The sequence below is a fragment of the Chaetodon trifascialis genome, chromosome 4, assembly GCF_039877785.1.
Source record: "Chaetodon trifascialis isolate fChaTrf1 chromosome 4, fChaTrf1.hap1, whole genome shotgun sequence".
Classification (NCBI taxonomy): Eukaryota; Metazoa; Chordata; class Actinopteri; order Chaetodontiformes; family Chaetodontidae; genus Chaetodon; species Chaetodon trifascialis.
The window spans coordinates 17625252-17643370 of NC_092059.1; the positions used below are offsets into that span (position 1 = coordinate 17625252).

An 18119-nucleotide genomic window follows, 5' to 3' on the forward strand; every position below is an offset into this window, starting at 1 on the left:
TCAACATGTCTTTAGTCTTTTCCTCTCTATTTACACTCATGCATACATGCATAGACAGACACACAATCTCAACATTCAGCCCGTTTGTAGATCCAGTCCTGTGTCAGATCTGACACACTCAGCGTTCAGCCCCCTGCAAAGTCTGCACCGCTGATCAATAGATCCTGATGTAAACAGGGCAAGCCAGCAGCACTCTCTTTCGCTCACCTGTCTGAGTCTCCAGCACAGACAAACGCAGAGAGCCGACACAAGCATGTCAACCCACGCATGTTGATGTTAAAGGTCGCTAAAATCCACAACGGCAGGCAGACAAGTTTGCTTGCTAAGTGACAGGCTGTAATCTGCTCAGTCAGCTCTGCTCCACGCTCAGCAGGGACGGTCTGAGCATGCAAAGAAGTCCGTTTGGAAATAAAAGTTCCCACAGTCCCATGTGCTGTCCTGGGGCTGGGGGTAGGAGTGGGGGGTGGGGGGGAGTCCCAGGGGAAAGGTGGTGTGGGGTGGGGTAGGGGAGGCTGGGGATGTGGTCTACAATCGGGGGAGAAAGGGTGTGACTGCAGTCGCCCATCCAACTACTGTCACACAGTGTCAATGAGAAACATGAAGAGGGAGAGAGAGAGAGAGAGGGCTGAGAGGAACCCTCCTCCCCTGCCCTGCACGCAGTTCCCTCCACTCTGTCCAATCACATTCATCCGGCTTTAGGGGCTGGGTGGAGGAGTGGGACCTGATTGGCCGAGTGGGAAATGGGGGAGGTCTGAGAGTAGCCGCCAGATGGAGGAGAAAAGCAGGAAGGAGGGAATTGAGGAGATGCTGATTAACTCTTTCAGCGGAGAGAGACGCCATTCCTGAACTCTGTTTTTTTTTGGCCGTGCTCACAGTGCAGCTGCATGTGTCACAATACCTGATTTTTTCCCCTCATGTGTGACACAGATCTATTTTCCTAACAAGTATGAAAAGGAAAAAGCTGAGAGGACTTGATATTTGTCAGTGCTCTGCACACTAAGACACACTGATTCTGTTTTCTGCTGTTGAAACATCAAAGCATATTGTGCTTATTTACTTAAGGTATACTTAAGGTATATTATAGTTCAGCCTCTCATACAGTGCAGAACAACTTCAATATAACTTCACATTTCAACAGTTGTTCTTTATCTGGTTTCAGCTGCCTTGACATTTATCCAGTTACATGTGTGGGTGTCTGACAAGAGGAAGGGAGAGGAAGCGTCAGTTATTAGAGAATGAGTGAATGTGTGACATGTAAATAGTTTACTGGAGTATTAAAACAGCTGAATAAACTATTGCATTAATAGGGACCATTGCAGGACTCTGCATCTCAGTGCAGGTGTGATTTGCTTCGTCTAAAAACAAGCTAAATGTTGTTTGATGGAGGACCAGGTTTCAACCACCTAATTGTGATACACTTGCTTACACTTAACTTGCACAAACCGATTCAAGCACCTCAAAGAAGCTTTTTTTTTTTTTTATAAGAAAGGCTCGAGATATGCGATGACATGTTAGGAGACAACTTCATTGACCCACTGAGGGTTTTCAAAGAGTCTCTCTGAAGTCTGGTCAAATGTCACCTCACCTTGTTGGATGCCATCTCGCTGACTGAGTGTCTCGTCTGCAGCGTCTCCAGCTGGTCCAGGCACCAGTCCAGCTCTTCCAGCGTCTCCACTGCCAGCTTCTGGTAGGGCTCCTCTGAAAAGGTCAGAGGTCACACAAACACATGTTACAGGTCAGTTGTGGGGCTGCTGTGAAAACATGCATGCTCAAGTGATTCAGAGGTGTGGCATTGCTACTGTGAGAAGCTGCTTCCTTAACTAAGAAATGTTGATTGGCTTGTCAACAGAGTCACAGGAAGTGATGTGCTTAACACCATGTCTGCACTTTGATGCACCAAAAACAACGCTATGAAAATATTTGCAGTTTTTATGTGGGAAATCTCAGTGTCCCGCCATACGGGGATATTAACACTGACCTGTAAGACATGGCTTACACGTGGATGGCTGGTTGCTGCTCGTCGGCCGCCTGGAACAAGGAACAGATGAGGTGTTAGTAGAATAGGAATGCAGGCAGTCAGTCATCCAGTCTGTTTATTTGCTCTTACTTGTTTGCCACACGATCTTGAAGATGTGTCAGAGCAGCAAAGTTGCTTCTCACTGTTCGTAGACTGGCAAGAACCTAAAAAGGGAAAAAAGGAGGAGTGAGCGAGATCTCGATGGAGACACCTGCAACATGCCCCCCTTAATATCTGGAGAAGCCCGCCACACAAATCATTTCAGCGGCTAACAAGTAGTTTCTTTACTTAGTTGACTCTTTTAGAAGCACAGCTGAGTTTCACTGAAGCACATTTTGAGTTACTTTGACACACACAGAAACACAGACACCAGTTATTGAACTTTTTTGAACGTCTAGTCTGATGGCAGTACATGTAAATCAGCCATTAACTACCAGCAGTGGTTATTTTCTCAGCTATTCGGCACTGGACTCTGAAACATCACATGATGGAACTTCACTTTTGATGCTTTCTTCTAATGTGGCTTTGAAAACATTAGCATTAGTAAGTTTGTACTGTATTTTTGTGGCTGATAAAGTTTCTCAAATTATTTTAATAACCAGCTGCAGGTGGGCCAAACTAAACTTTAGATATCAGTTTGGAAATATAACATGTGCACAGATTGTGTTAACGGGCAAACACTGAAGAGCACACACACACACATAAAGACTCAGAACAAGCTGTTCAGTACAAAGAGAATGTGTGTGGGTGTTTTCTGTGAAAAATGAACCATCACTTATTTCTCAAAGCGGTGAGTAAGGGCCAGAGAGGAGCTGTGTGAATGGTCTGGACAGAGCCACACTTACAGTTGGACAGTGTTAGTTTGAATGGAAACACTGTATGTTAGAATTTAATCTGTTCAAGAAGAGCTCATACACAATGCTACTAACCTGTGCAAATGGAGTCACTATCATGTCTTCTCCATGCCTGTAAAAACCACAGACAAACACAGACAGACATCTGGTGAAAATGTGTGAGAAGCACTGGGACAAAGGGGAAACATCATGCAATTAAAAAAAAAAAAAAAAAAAAACTCCAAAGACAAACACACAAATAATGAGAACAAATATGTTTGTTTGTTGTCATCATCTTACTGTGAGGAAGGCTACAGTTGGCTCCAACTCATAGCTGGTCTCAAATATCACACTGGATATAAGGAGTGGAGGTTGTTACAAATATTTCTTAGAGGCAAAGATGCAGATTGGAGTAAAACCTCAGTGGGCAGAGCTATAGAACCACTGCTTCACATCAGTTCAATATGACTCAAACAATTATCTACCCATTGATGTTTAAATGAACCATTTACAATAAACCTGCATTAAGTGATATTTTTAGGATACCTGCCACAGAAATCCACCGGCAGATGTGTCAAAAAAAACAAAAAGACAAATTAAATGATTGCTAAAATTGCACCGTCGCATTTAGCAGCTAAATGCATCTAAAAGGCAAGTGAAGATTGAAATTATCTTCAGAAACTTGTCTCCAGTAGGATGCTAATGGTGCTCTGTGTCTCGATGTGTAAGTAGGCAATTATTTGTTAATAAGTCACACATGACAACTTAACACAATATCAGGTCTGTGTCTCTACGAAGGTCTAAAATCACTTAATGCACATTTCATTCTGCTCTAACAGGTATGCCTCTAAGATACATATTTGTTTAGCTGGAACTATGTGCAAGTGAGGAGCTGTGTTCATGCATTGGGTGCTGGGAAAGCCAACTTTTGGAGAGATAGAGCCTTCTGGAAGCTTTTGGGTCACAACATGCACCTCATAACCATTAATACTGCAGGATGCTGCCAGTGAAAAGTCCAGTGTCAAGTCAGCCTGCACATCACTGTCCAGCAAACATTTTGACACTGAAATCAAGGCCTAAACATCAGAAAAACACTCTGATGTGGTTTTTACTGTGCCTCACATGCAAACTGGTAAATGTTTGTACTCCCTTGGGTTCACTGCACATGGATGATACCAGATCAACATCTGTCAAATGTTTGCTGGACCTTTTTCAAAAACTTTGCAAGGGTGATAATTCTGGAGATAAGTGTCCAAGTTATGCTGTAAAGGTTGTGGCCAGGGAAAGATGGCGTGTAAGTGGGGGGTTGGGGGGGGGGTGGAAGAGGTGGCAGTTTTGACTCATAACAACATGGCAAAGCACAGAGAGGCAGAAAACCGCAGCAGTCTTCACACTTTGTCTCACCGAGGTAGCCAATTGACTTCCCAATGCTTCAATCCCTCCTCCCTTCAAAACAAAGGAGCGACAGCTATTGGTGGTTGAGGCCCCATTTAAACTCTGGCTTCAAACAGACTGCTAGCTGCACAGAGAAATCTTTAGCTGTATAAACAGGCAGAAACTGGGTGAAAATCTACATCTGAGCTAAGAGTATAACTTTGTGGTACGTTCCAATTAAACTAACCGCTCTGCTGTTTACACTGACAAATATGGGCTTTGCTACCAAAAGCCTCTTTAAAGCCAGATGCCAAAAGTGCACTTTTCAGAGTGTAAATAAGGCCTTAGGGGTTTACAGAAATACATATTGACAATAAATTGCAGTGTTTTAATAGCAGCTCTACTGTAACTGTATCAATGCATGTGATCTGATGCTATGTACTGTAGATATATTGTATACATGGATCCCGACTGAAAGAGCCACAATATTTTCAAAATATGTTCTAAAAATGTACTAAATGTATCCCATATTGGTAACAACAACTGAATGATTTATTAAATAATTCATTATTGACATTATTTTTCATTGTGGAGGCAAACTATTAATGAGTGAAACACAGAGATTAAGTGATTTCTTGGTATTCGGCAGCACCTATTCTGGATCCTGATGAGAAAATAAATAATTAACCTTACACACACATCTTTAACAACAATATGTCATCATCAAATTAATAGGCACTTGCAAGCCTTCCATCACCTGCTGTTTGAAGCTGTTTCTTCGTGAAGGGTCTTCCAGAAGAAAGAGCTTCAAACCTAAATTCAAAATTTCTCTTCAAATCCAGCTCAGCAACACCACGATGTAAAGATCAGCATGAAGTGGGGCTGAAGGCTAGTTTATTGGTGTTAAAATGATACAGAGAGTATCTTTCAAATACTCACAGGTCGCTGGCAGTCGATGAGTTGCGGGACATGGTTTTGGGCGAAAGGTCAAAGTCTGAGTCGGAGCGGTAGAGGAAAGACTCGCGGCGCTGACTGTGGGGGAAGTTGGCCTGAAGTACCAGACCAGAACCTGGGCTAGTCTGAGAGTCCAGTGGACTGCGACCCACCGACAGGCCATTCTCCACATCAAAACTACAGAGAGTGCGAGAGAGAGAGAAGAAATACATAAATAATACTGTTATACTTTGTGTTATTTCCATCTGAAAATTAGCCTGCAAGTCAGACTGAAGTCTTATTTTGTTTCACTTTAAAGGTTGTCTGGAACCAGGCTACCTGTTTAAACAGCATCATGACTAATGTTGCCACGATTACTACTGCTAATGTTATTAGTACTATCACTATTGCTCCTCCTAATGCTGCTGCTGCTCTTACTAATACTACAGTTCAGAAACTACGACTGCAGCTACTACTACTGCTGCCAATAACAATAAACTTCATTTGCATACAATATTATCAGTGTTACAATGTGCCATAACAAAAGCAGCCATCAAGCTGAGAAAGAAATCAGAACAATAACTGACTTAATCACACATCACGCACATCACGTAAATGAACAGAAGTGCATCTGTGCACATGGAGGCAGAAAAGAGAAAGCTAAGATAAGGATAAGATAAGGCTAAGACAAGCTTCTGCAGAGTGAGTGGAGCTGGAAGTGCAGTATGTTGAAGGGTGTGTGTCCAAATATCAAAGGTTTTTCAATTATAGTTTCTGACATCAAAAGCATCCCAAATAATCACAATGAAGACAGTTAAACATGTAAAGGAACACATGAACAGTATGTGTGCATATTCATGTGACTATAGGAAAAACAAGCACACAAAGCAGCGTCTCCTTGATGCTGGCTACATTCAAACCTTCTGAATTGACCGCAAGCGTCTTTTTAAGCAGGTGACCTTGTGATTACTTGCTTTTCGCAACCAAATGCACACATTCCCTGCACTACCTCTGTATGACGTCAACACTGACTTCATGCAGGGTACGTCAGTAGAGCTACTTGCCCATACAGCCGCCCCCACCACTCCCACTTTCGCCCCATCGCAGCCACCACACACCGACAGGCACTCCTATTGTACTTAATGTCTATGAGCATCATTTTAAAAAGGGGATTTTATTGGTATTTTCAAAAACGCTCCCATTTGCCAGCTGGATTTAGTCCAACTCCTGGAACCAAACAGTGTCACAGCTCAACTTGGCCCTGATTCAATCCTTTTGAAATCCTTCTAATCATGATGCTGGGTCTGAATTACAGGGTTCAGTATTGGAAAGATTCACTCACCAAATTCCCTTTCACGCAAAATGTCCTTTAAGCCAAACTAGATTTTTTTTTATACACTGTGCAACCACAAAACAGTAAATATAGAAACACAGAAAAAACAGGGACAGAGGAGAACTTGACTTTGATTTTGTCTGAGTACACAGAAGGAATTGATTTGGTAGTGGAGGCTTAAAGCTTATCGGCATGCAAATAATTCCTCTATGCTGATCTCCATGCACTTTTTTCTGCCACACTATGGTCCACATTCCCTCAGTGGGACTGTGCCTTGCTCAAGGACACGCAGACTGGACTGATCAGGGGGTATCATTCCTCTGACAAGACTGAAACCAGTGACCTTTTTGGTTGCAACTATTCACTCTTCTCTGACCCAAATTCCACCACCAATGCCCTCTCCATTATTAGACAGTAAGAAGTCATTGTTCCATGATTTAAATGAGATTTTAAAGCACCATTAAGTAGAGACCTGAGTGGACGTCTTAATGCATTTTTAGTTGGATTCATTGTGTCCTGTTCCTGTTATAGCCCTCCCTCCCCTTCCCTGTTCATAACAATAGCATACGGAGCACAAATAGAGCAATGGCAGGTTGCTTCTGTGTCTATTTTTAGCTCAGCGTGCCTCCAGCGCTCCAGCAATAGCAGTGCCTGATAAATGAAGGATGGCTATTATGCAATCGATGCTGAATGAAAAGCCCAGTTCACAGAAGCAGAGAGAGAGAGAGAGAGAGAGAGAGAGAGAGAGAGAGAGAGAGAGAGAGAGAGAGAGAGAGAGAGAGAGAGAAGAGACTGAGACTGAGGAGAAGGAGAAGGAGGAGGAGGAGAGGTGGAGGAGAAGGAGGAGGGGGTGGGGGTGATCAGGAGGGCTGTTTCCAGCACAGTGATGTGGCTCAGCTTCTCACACCTGATTGGTGTGACGTGGCAGAGAGGGGCAGTGCTGCATCAGGGTTTACCTCAATGACAACACCCCCACACCACCACCACTACTCCTCACCCAACCCAAACCCCACTTTTACACCCCACCCTCCCCCTGGCTCAGTGTAGTCGGCCGTGACGAGGCTCCATCAGAGGAGACCAATGACGTCAGAGGCTATAAATAGATCTGCCTGCCAGGAAAGAGGGGAACGGGGAGGCTTGTGATGGAGCTGATGTAGATAACCCCCCCACCCCTACCCAACACCACCACCACCCCAGGCATGATTTCTCCCCTCCTCATGAATACATATATAAAGGATTTTCCGTTTATCTAAAGTTTTGATTGGTTGATGTTTAAGTGCTTCGAGGTTAAGTAGAAATACACTGTTTTTCCTCCATTCTTACACTCCATCTTATTATTCAGCACAATCTCTGAATGAGCAGGTGGGGCATTGAAGCATGTTGCTCAAGGACACGTTGACTGTGCATGGCCGCTGCCAAGACTGAATGCGGTCAACTGGTACAGTGGTTTGTCCTTTAGGTAAATCATTGGATTACATAAAAAATTACACGACAGTTGTGAATTTAAACTATCTCTGTCGCAAAGGCAGTTTACATTTTCATTGATCTGTCATGTCTGCAGTTTTTACAGCCTCACCAGTAAAATTTGACCTCCTTTTTCCTTCACATTTTTTTCTCATCAGTGTGGGACAGACTATTACGACAGTCATGGGACACTAAATCTTTCCTCTGAAACCCAGACTTATGGCATAAATTTTGGTGTGAGCAGCTTTTTACGGCAAGGTGACCCACCACCTCCAATTACCGGCTTTAAATGGAGAATTAACCTATGAATATATTTTCAAACATTGACATGAGTCACAGCTTTGCTCAGAGGTGGATGACACTGACTGGATGCAGCAGCTCTTTAAGACCACAACAATGAATTCATGTGAAGAAAAGAAAAGCAGGTGAACTAATTGTGATTTTTGGTGGCAGAAGATTTTTGCACATTCAGACAATTTTACAACCCACACACTCACAATCCTCATTGAGCTCTCCAGCAGCTGCACTTCACCACAGCTTGCTGCTGTTCTCATTCCCATTGAGAAGTCACAGAAACCAACAGGCCTCTTGTTGGGAGCCAGCTCCCACTACTGAGGAAAGTACGGTACTGCAACGTCTGTCGCCAATGCATGAGTCCTGCTCTAATACAAGAATCTTTTGTTCGCAAAAAAAGAGAATCAATTTAGAATGACACACAAGTACCTAAACCCCAACACATTTCCAGACCTGTGTAGTAAACATATGACCTAATAAAATCAGATTTCTACCTTTCTCTAAAATCTCTACCCATAAACAAGGCTCTGCTCAACTCTTGTCTTTAGTATCCTAATCTGACCAGACCTGTGTCTAGATCATGTGAGCTTATTTATTAATTTAATATTATTCTATGATATTTTGTTTGCAATTTTCATTTCCACTCCAGCAGGGCTGAACCAGCCAATGCAATAAATATGTCAAATAAGTTGGAACATACAGTCATTACATGATTCTTCTGTATAGTAATACAATTGTACTGTGTGCTTTAATTTCCTCCAATCACTAGTAAAATAGAGCAGTATTGGACAGACAATGCCTGATATGGCTCCTTGCGGCCATATTAAGTCTCTGCTGCAGAAAGGAAAAGAGTGTAAGTTGTAAAACAAATGTAAAGGATATTAAGGAAACTAAAGAAAGCCAGAAAGAAAAGCTGGAAAATTGCAGTTTAAGTCATTTAAAGGCTGTCATAGAGAGTATAAACTACGCCGTAGATGGAGCCCAACCAGTCTGGGTTTTTAAGGCCAATACGATTATTTCCAGATTGAAGCTCCAGTTTTCGTGGAATACTCTGCATTATGTCTGCGTATTTTTATTTTCAGTGTTTCACCTTGTCGGGGGGGAAAAAATCCTATTTAACATCTAGACCATCATAAGACAGTGAAGGTTGCACATCCCCCCTATAAACCGACAGACAGACAGACAAGCGAGCAGGCTGGCGTCTTGTTCAGCTGCAGCATACAGTGCATAACACGTTGACCTTGGACTGTCTCCTGCCTCCAGCATTGTTCTCCATCTCTCTGACGTAAAACACAGCTCCCCTTTCTCTCTTTAACTCTGTTTTACTAAACTTTTCTCACACTCACACGCACACACATGCACACACCCACCCACCCACACACACACACATCCCTCAACACATTCTAAACTCTGCGTTTGTTCCCAGGATGTTTAGCTTGATCATCATCATCATCACCATTCGGAAGAAGAGGAATAAAAAACAAAAGAGTGTATTTTAAAAGTGGAACTCAACAAAGTTTCCCTTCCATTATTACTTGGGATACGTGTGGCATTTGTCTTTGCTGGAAACTGGGTGATGACATTGATTAAAGATGAAACAATTGGCCAATTAATTGATTAGCCAGCAAACACAAGTTATTCTGATACTTGATTAATCACAAGTCATCTTTTGAGCAGAAACATTCCCTACTTTGTGCTTCTCAGCTGTGAGGATCTGCTGCATTTCTTTATCTTATGTGACAGTAAATATTTTGGGGTTTTGGACTGTCATTTCAAGAGTCACAAAGGGCTTCAGAATGGACTCTTTCCACCTTTAGAGATCATATGTTCATTTTAAAACGTCACTATACAAATGCTCCTCATTGAACAAGCTGTTGAACAAAGGACTTTGATGTTAGGCCATGCCCAAAGCTATCTTCAGTTAGTTTTAAAGGGTTTTCTTGGGGTTAGCCTCCTCACTAACCTCAGGATGGGAAATGCAAAGCACGACCAGTTCCAGTGCCTGCGTGTTTGTGCTCATGGGATCCAGGGCCGAGGGGTTTAAGGAACTTTTTGTTATGTGTGTGAGAGTGATACAGAAAACAACCGTCATGGCCAGATGTTATTTGATTGCCGATGACACAGGCCCAGGGTCAAAGGGCAATCCACACACACACATACACAAATACTCCCTCCTGTTTTCTTCCCTCGCAGCGTGGGAATTGGCCGAGGGGCCTAAAACATCACACCAGGAAGGAGGCGAGAGGTGAGGAGGAGAAGAGGAAAACAGACCCGGGAACAGTTTCTGAATGTGTGTGTGTGTGTGTGTGTGTGTGTGTGTGTGTGTGTGTGTGTGTGTGTGTGTCCGTGTCTGTGTGTGTGTGTCTGTGTGTGTGTGTGAGAGAGAGAGAGAGAGAGAGAGAGAGAGAGAGAGAGAGAGAAAATGGCTAAAATGGATTCATGTTCGTGTCAATGTGTGCGTGTGTGTGTGTGGGAGTGAGAAAGTTCAGGGAGTAAAGGGGGTTTGTTTGCTTTACACCTCAAGCCTATTGTACATTTGATCTGAAAGAAGCAGAAAAACAACCTGCTTCCCCCTCATCCAGCCCCGTGCCAAACAGTTCTTTCCTTTCACTGTCTCTGTATGTGGTATGTACACTCTGTACATTGTGTGTGTGTGTGTGTGTGTGTGTGTGTGTGTGTGTGTGTGTGTGTGTGTGTGTGTGTGTGTGTGAGTGTGTGAGTGTGTGGTTTGTGCACTCTGTGTGTGCCTATATACTCATGGCAGCACACTGGGAGGAGATGTTGGGCAGCAGGGCAGGACAAGAACAAGCAAGAAAATGACTTACGCAGAGTGAGATCTGTGCAAATCAAGGGAAATGAAAGACAAGTAAAGACTCATATCCAAGCTATCCACTCTCTGTTTGAGAGTTAATCACAAACACACCCTCTTCAATGTCTCCAAAAAAGCTTAACAACAACAGCAAAAAGTGCTCTTGGGCAAGTCACTCTTGGGAAAGGTGGCCAGCTGTTTTTCAGGAGGAATAATGACACACTGTACACGATAATACAGGAAATAATATCGCAGAAACGGTTAGGCGGCAAATATCTCGAAGATATCTCTGCAGCCACAAAGGCCTGAAGATGCTGGAGCTAACATTAATGACAACTGATAAGATAAATGTAGACAGAGGCCACACACCAGTGACGGTGAGGAAGCAGAAGAAAAGGGATAAAAGCTGCTAGTTTTAGCACATTAAGTCAAAGATGTTTAGAAATGGCTCACTGCACTTTTCACCTCACGTTTCCTTATTTTAACAAAACAGGAAAGACGACAGAAGGCAACACAAAAGAAAGTGTCCAGTAAAGCACTGTGTTTTCTGGTGTGCTGGATGTTCACTTTCACTCAGAGCACTTTCATTTTCTGGACCCTACATCCTAAAGAATTATGCAGTATGTATGAGACATAAAAGATTTTTTTTTTATATTTTCATACATTAACTGTTGTTACAGCTGCTTCTTGTTGTTGAGACCCTGCACTATTAGAATGACTGCAGCCTTATTATACGTCTACTGCACAGAGAAGAAAAGTGAACATTTCATTATATGCACAGATCATGAAATACTGCTCTTCCTTTAAGAAAAACTATTTCCACTGTCACATACACCCATACTGGACTGACGCTGTGCCACACCTCCGTGACGAGCCAGTTGCTCTTTCCAGCCACCTGACCAGCCACTGTGGATCTCTGTCCAAACAGACTGAGCACTCTGTGTCCAACATTAACATCTGATCTCAGAGCAGCTCACGTCTCTCTAAATATAGCCACGGGGAGGGAAAGGTTGCACCGAGTCAAACCAGCTGCTGTGTTTATTATTTTTCTGTGTGACCTTTGACCTACCGGCAGAGGAAGCACTTGTGCCTTTGAAAACAGCAGACCTCTGACCTCTGATTGCAAGCACAAGAAAGAAAAGAAGAAATGATACTGTCAGCTCCCTGAACATTATCATTATATCAGACAGAAGACTAGCAGTTCCAACTTTGGTGTGTCTTGTACACTTGGCAGGGTGGAGGTTGGCCAGACCTGCAGTGATTCAGTGTTTGCTCAAAGGCACGTGTGCAGGGTAGCTGTTAGCTGTCTGTGGTGCTGCATTTAAAAGGCCGTCTACCTGTGCAACAAACGCACAAAAAACAACATGGCCTGTTTAGCTGACTGGCCCTTTAAATATGAATGCAACTGGTTCAGTGGTGAAGTGGTTAAGTTTTTGGAGTGCAGGGCGCCTCAAAGGTTGATTCACTCCTCCGGACGGGTATTGATCATGGAGTCTATGTGCAGTGATTAGTTCTGTCCGTCCAGCTGGGGAGAAATCCATACAGTGGCTGATCAGCATTAACATCATTAGAAACTGGTTAGGAGGGTAGCACACTGGGCCAGAACCACCCAGAACCACACAACACACACACACACGCACGCACAGGCAGTGTGTGATTATGGCCCCAGCAGTAGAGATCTAGATTTGGCTCCAAAATCGACCTGAAAATCGAACAACCTTACATCACACTGGTGCGCAACTGGACAGGCTGGTTAAGGGCACACGCACACACACACGCACACACACACACACACTCAAACACTCAGTCTCTCTCTCTTTCTCTTTGCCCAGCAACAGGCCATGCTGAGTGCTCCTCTAATCATGTTCATACAGCACTAATTGGTGCCTTTTGGTATTCTGTGATTAAGTCCAGCGGTAAGGCAGGAGTGTGCCACTTCCTCTTCTAATTAGCTGAGGGCAACTCAGGAGCAGCCAATCACAGTGCTGATCAGCGGGACACAACAAGATGGAGACAACAGAAGAGCAGTGTTTTCTCCGAGTCGTTCTCTGCCGTTTTTGTCTTGATTGTTTTTAGGTGCTGAGAAGCACTCTGAATCTTATTTATTGTTACCATTACAAATAGTAAGAGGAGTTACTATTATGGAATAGAATAAAATACATTCTACAAAAAGCACTGTTTTTCAAAACTGTTTTTGCTGTCAGTTAAATTCATTCAGCCACAGTGGAGCATCCACTCAGGTTTTAGTGCTACACAATTTCCCTGCCTAATGTTACATAACATAAAAATGATTCCGATGAGTCCGTCGCAGTGACGCATACAAATAAATTTGTACATCTGCGAAAATAAAAGAGCACTGGTATCAGATCAATACTCAGTATGAGCAGATCCTCTGAGCTGAGGTGCTGGTACTGAAAGAGAAAAAGTTGGATCAATGCATTCCTACATTTTACATAAATGATTAATCATGCTTAACTATTTTTAGCATAAATAAGCTGACACGAGCTTCCTAAACAGACAACACTAAATGATATCAGGTGTCCCAGATATTCAATGCATTGATACTTGATAACTGCAGATACTCGCAATGGTATTGATTTCTCAAATCTGAAGCAGAACCTGAGCCTGAGTTATTTTCTGTTCACATTTTCCATTTTTCGACATTATCGTTCATATCCCTGCATAAACTGATGACAGCATGTTAGAAGAAGTGACACTCTGATGCACCATCATGTCATGGTGCCGATGTCTTCTCTCTCACAAAATAAAGTTGTAGAAAGTGCCGTCCAACACGCAGCCTTTCCCTACCTGGCATCCAGTTGTGTAGGCAGAGCCGTGAAGTCTCTGTAGGTGATTGAGTTCACCTGGGACAAACAGCGGGGGAGCAGGCTGCATGTGGATGCCTTATTTCCTCAGTCCATCAACCACACTATTGTCTAATCCTGCCACAAAATAATGGAACAGAGCCTCTTTGTGAAGTGCCCATCTGTCCTTAAGTTGATCATCATTCCTGGAGTCGCAGAGATGTCAGGATAACACTCAGTCCACTATTCTAGCAGGGATACTCCGCAAACGTACACACACACACACAGTGTCACACGAACGCAGTAACACTTGTCTGTTGACGTCAGTAGTGGTTTCATGGCTGTCACTGCAATGCCGATCGACCAGCTCTCAGGCCTGCAATTATTCCCGACCCAACGCTCTGTGCGCTGCAGTTCTGTTTTTCCACCAAATAAGAGACTAGAACAAAAAGGATGCTGTGAAACACCCTAAAACGATACAAGCCGGAAAACAGCTGGCTGAGCTTGTGGACGCGGTGGGACTGCTGTTGAGGAGTGTTTGTTGTAGGAACGGAGAGGAGTGACTCCAGAGACTCAGGGCAGAGGCGTCCTGCGGTCCAGAGGGTTGAGGCATCAGAGGTGAACTGGCAACGATTTGGGATCCAGTCCAGTGAACTGCCACTGTCAATATTTCCCATCAGTCCTCACCAAGGGTCAGGACTCTCTGCCACAAGATTCCAGTCAAATGTATTGTAATATATGTATATAATAAAGAACTGGAAGAACCTATGACATCATCATGACATCACATATCACAGCTGTGAGGAACATTGCAGTATATTTGTCAAATGGCAGGACGCTGGACACGAACAGCTGTCTGTAAACATCAGACCACAACCAATCGACTGGGAACAGTGCCAACCATCTGTGAGATGAGAGCGTCTGTGACCTCCCGTTCATATACGACACACACGACACAAGTTCCACACTACTGACGACAACTGAGCAAACTCCACCCTCTGAGGAGGACTGTGAGATGTGGTTGAAAGCTCGGCTAAAAGCTAGTGAGTGGACCTTGAGTTAAGGTTTTTCTTATTTTGGCCAGTAAAATCTTTTCATCCTTTGGTAGGTGAGCATGGTCTGTTCTACATAATATCTTTAAAACAACTTCATTCTACTGTGTTTACAATCCCATTTCTCCTTTAAACCGAAGATGAGGATAATTTGAATTCTTTCTCTGCCACCATACTCAAGCAACGTACAAAAACTGCAGCAACACTTGCAGTATAAATAACACTACAAGTTCTTTATACTACAAGTATTCCTGGAGATTTGTGCTCTTCAGACTGCTTCCCATCTCTGCACGTCATCTCCAAGTGCTGAGGGGAAAAACTTCAAATTAAGGATGCAGTCCAATTTATTGTACAAACTGTTTTAGGGGGCGGATATGTAATGCTCAGCAAGATATCACAGAGATATGGGAAGCAGAGTGCAAGAGCTGCCTGTGATGAACATGGAAATAAATTAGAACAGAGGGAGGTGGAGTCTGCGGAGGTAGAAATCCATCAGTACAGGTGAGTAAAAAATGTTTTATTGAACATGTGTTTTGATTTACGCTGATGAGTGCTGGGAGGATACCATTAATCCTTCAACCCATCACTCTATCACTCATTATGACTTCCCATGAGGCAGCTGTGTTGCTTTGATCTTACAGTGCTGAGTAACTTGGTGGCTGATGAACTGATTTAAACAAACAGCTTCATTATCATTGTTATTATTATTACAAGAATGATGAGCTGCTAGCTCCTCTTTCCACTGCGTGAGTCAGTGTCTAGTTGACAGCAGTGATCCCTGCTGGGAGCTAAACCATGATGAGTGAGTCAGAGTCTGACATCATCTTCATCCCAGAGGTTACAAGTCTACTGATGAAAAGAGCAATAATAGACAAGATAGGCCAAGACAGAAGTGGTTCATATGAAGAAATGTAGTTTTGTATGGAAAAACTAATATTGATAACCTGAAATGATTGTATGTTTGACACAGAGAGTTACCTTACTAATCAAGATGACATTAAAGCCAAAATAATATAAAAATCTGAATTGCTATAAAGCACTTTAAAGTACTTCAGGGCTGCAAGTAAAGATATATATATATATATATATATATATATACACAGTATATTTAAATTTTTTTTAAAAAATCATTATTTTTTCAAAAGATTGTGAAACATGTTCATCCCACTTTCCCAGAATCCAAAGCGAGGTCTTCTGACCAACATTCAAAACCAGAAGGTATCAGATTGACAAATATGAAACAGAGAAAAGCACCGAATGCTCACATTAGAGAAACTTTATAATGTTTGGATTTTTTTCAAGAATTAACCAATTTTCTGTAGATCGACTGGTCACTCCATCGAAATATTTTTGTCCTGCCCCCAAAACATGCAACAGTGGCCACAATGGGCTAATACACACAGAGATAATATAAATGTTATGGCAAAATTTCAGAGTGGGACAAAACATTTTACTACAAGGTGTAAATGGCCTATATGACAGGACAAGCACAGGGGAGGGGGGACACAGTACATCAGGACATGATGGGGTCAGGGAAGGGAAAAATGTGACAAGACAGGAGAGGGTTTGAGGACGGGACAGAAAGTGAAATGACAAGACAGAATATGGCACAATGAGTAAGTGAGTCATATTACACAACTGAACTTAGAAGAGATAACAGTAAGTCCTCAGCATTTCACATACAGTAAAATCCTGCCTCATCATAAGCCTGAAGGCAGAAGCTAAATGTCCACACTGATGGACACAAATCTCTGCCAAAGCTAACTGTAAAGGCTCAAACTTTACGAGGTAAAGTGATGATGATGAAAGCAGTATGTTTCCATCTAGGAATTAATGGAAACTACACAGGGTGCCGGGTTAAAGCGATGGTTATAGTGTGCACTCTACTTCTCTCTGCTGCTTTCTGACTGTGTTATTACACACATGTGGTTGATCCATCAGGCCTATAAAAATGTCTGACTCTGCGTTCATTAGCAGTGTCCCTTTGAAGGTTTTTTATTGGTGGGTTGACATTTTAAAGACACTTTGATCCCCCTCCCCGCTCGACAAGGCTGACGTCGTCGTGACTTTCTGAAAAGCCGACTGCAAAATTAGTCACATTTCCTTCTGTGACTCTTCAGGCAGCAGACACTTTCAGGTATACTCATCTGGTGTGTGTGTGTGTGTGTGTGTGTGTGTGTGTGTGTGTGTGTGTGTGTGTGTGTGTGTGTGTGTGTGTGTGTGTGCTCATGTATTACTCATCTATTTACACAGTCACATGTGGGGACAAAATACAGGTCCCCACAAGTATAACCATTACATTTTAGGGTGCAGACTGAGGATAGGGTTATGGGTTAGGTAAAGTTAGGTTAGGTTTAGGGTTAGGAATATGCAAATAGTGGTTATGGTTATGGTTAGGGTCAGGGTAAGTCTCCAGGAAATGAATGTAAATCTGTGTAATGTCCCCACAAGTGATGAAAATCCCCTTTTTCACTATTGCATTTGCAATAAGAGTTAACACAATCAGATCGAGAATTATGAGAATTCCCTTTGTACATTTTTCACAGCATTAGCTTAAAAATGGGCACAGCAAATTTAGGTTTCTATGTGCGTGTATGTGTGTACATTCTTCCTCTGGGAAAGGTGATTTCAGCAACAGGCAAAACATATATACTGTACATAAGAGTATAAATATAAGCAAATGTGTTTTGCTGCAAATTATGAGGCAACTCTTTCTGTTGATTTTGACATCAGGGACTAAAATTATTTAGTTCTGATTGCAGACTCTGACTCTTGACCTTCTTACACCAGATTGTGTGTAATTTTGGCAAGAAAAAGAAGCTGAATGTTCTTTCCGATCTCACTATTGTCAATCAGTCTGGAAGAGTCTGCACAATCACTCATATTTAGTGGCGTGAAGTAACTCTGGTCGCTTGCGACAAAATTATCATGAAGGGTGACAGTAAGGATATGAGGATGATATTTCAGGAGATTAAATGAAAATATCATCAAATATCAAGTACACTGAGGTCACTTTAACTTAGAGTAGTACAGACTCACTGCCCTATGAGTCAAGTAGGAATGATAGGAATATCATAAGGAGATACAAATGGAAGGCCACCATTAATTACATACTGAGCAACACTGAAGCACTCTGCATCTCACTGGGAAAATTACAGGAGTGTTTTAGAGGCAGTTACAGGAGTGTTTTAGAGGCAGTTACAGGA

At 42.7% G+C, this 18119-nt stretch overlaps 1 protein-coding gene across 5 annotated transcripts in view; it reads right to left on the bottom strand.

Annotated features, from left to right (window-relative positions):
• pde4cb (phosphodiesterase 4C, cAMP-specific b) overlaps positions 1-18119 on the bottom strand; it is a 72286-nt gene that overhangs the window by 13062 nt on the left and 41105 nt on the right. For 3 of the 5 annotated variants that reach the window (XM_070961880.1, XM_070961884.1, XM_070961883.1), the window contains exons 2-7: positions 5164-5355; positions 4255-4296; positions 2947-2983; positions 2108-2181; positions 1979-2028; positions 1586-1698 (exon numbers count right to left, since the gene is read on the bottom strand). In XM_070961880.1, the coding sequence (XP_070817981.1) occupies positions 1586-1698; positions 1979-2028; positions 2108-2181; positions 2947-2983; positions 4255-4296; positions 5164-5355 (508 nt within the window). Of the gene's footprint in view, positions 1-207; positions 588-1585; positions 1699-1978; positions 2029-2107; positions 2182-2946; positions 2984-4254; positions 4297-5163; positions 5356-18119 lie in introns of those variants that run through there. The other 2 variants (XM_070961882.1, XM_070961885.1) reach the window with 2 other exon arrangements.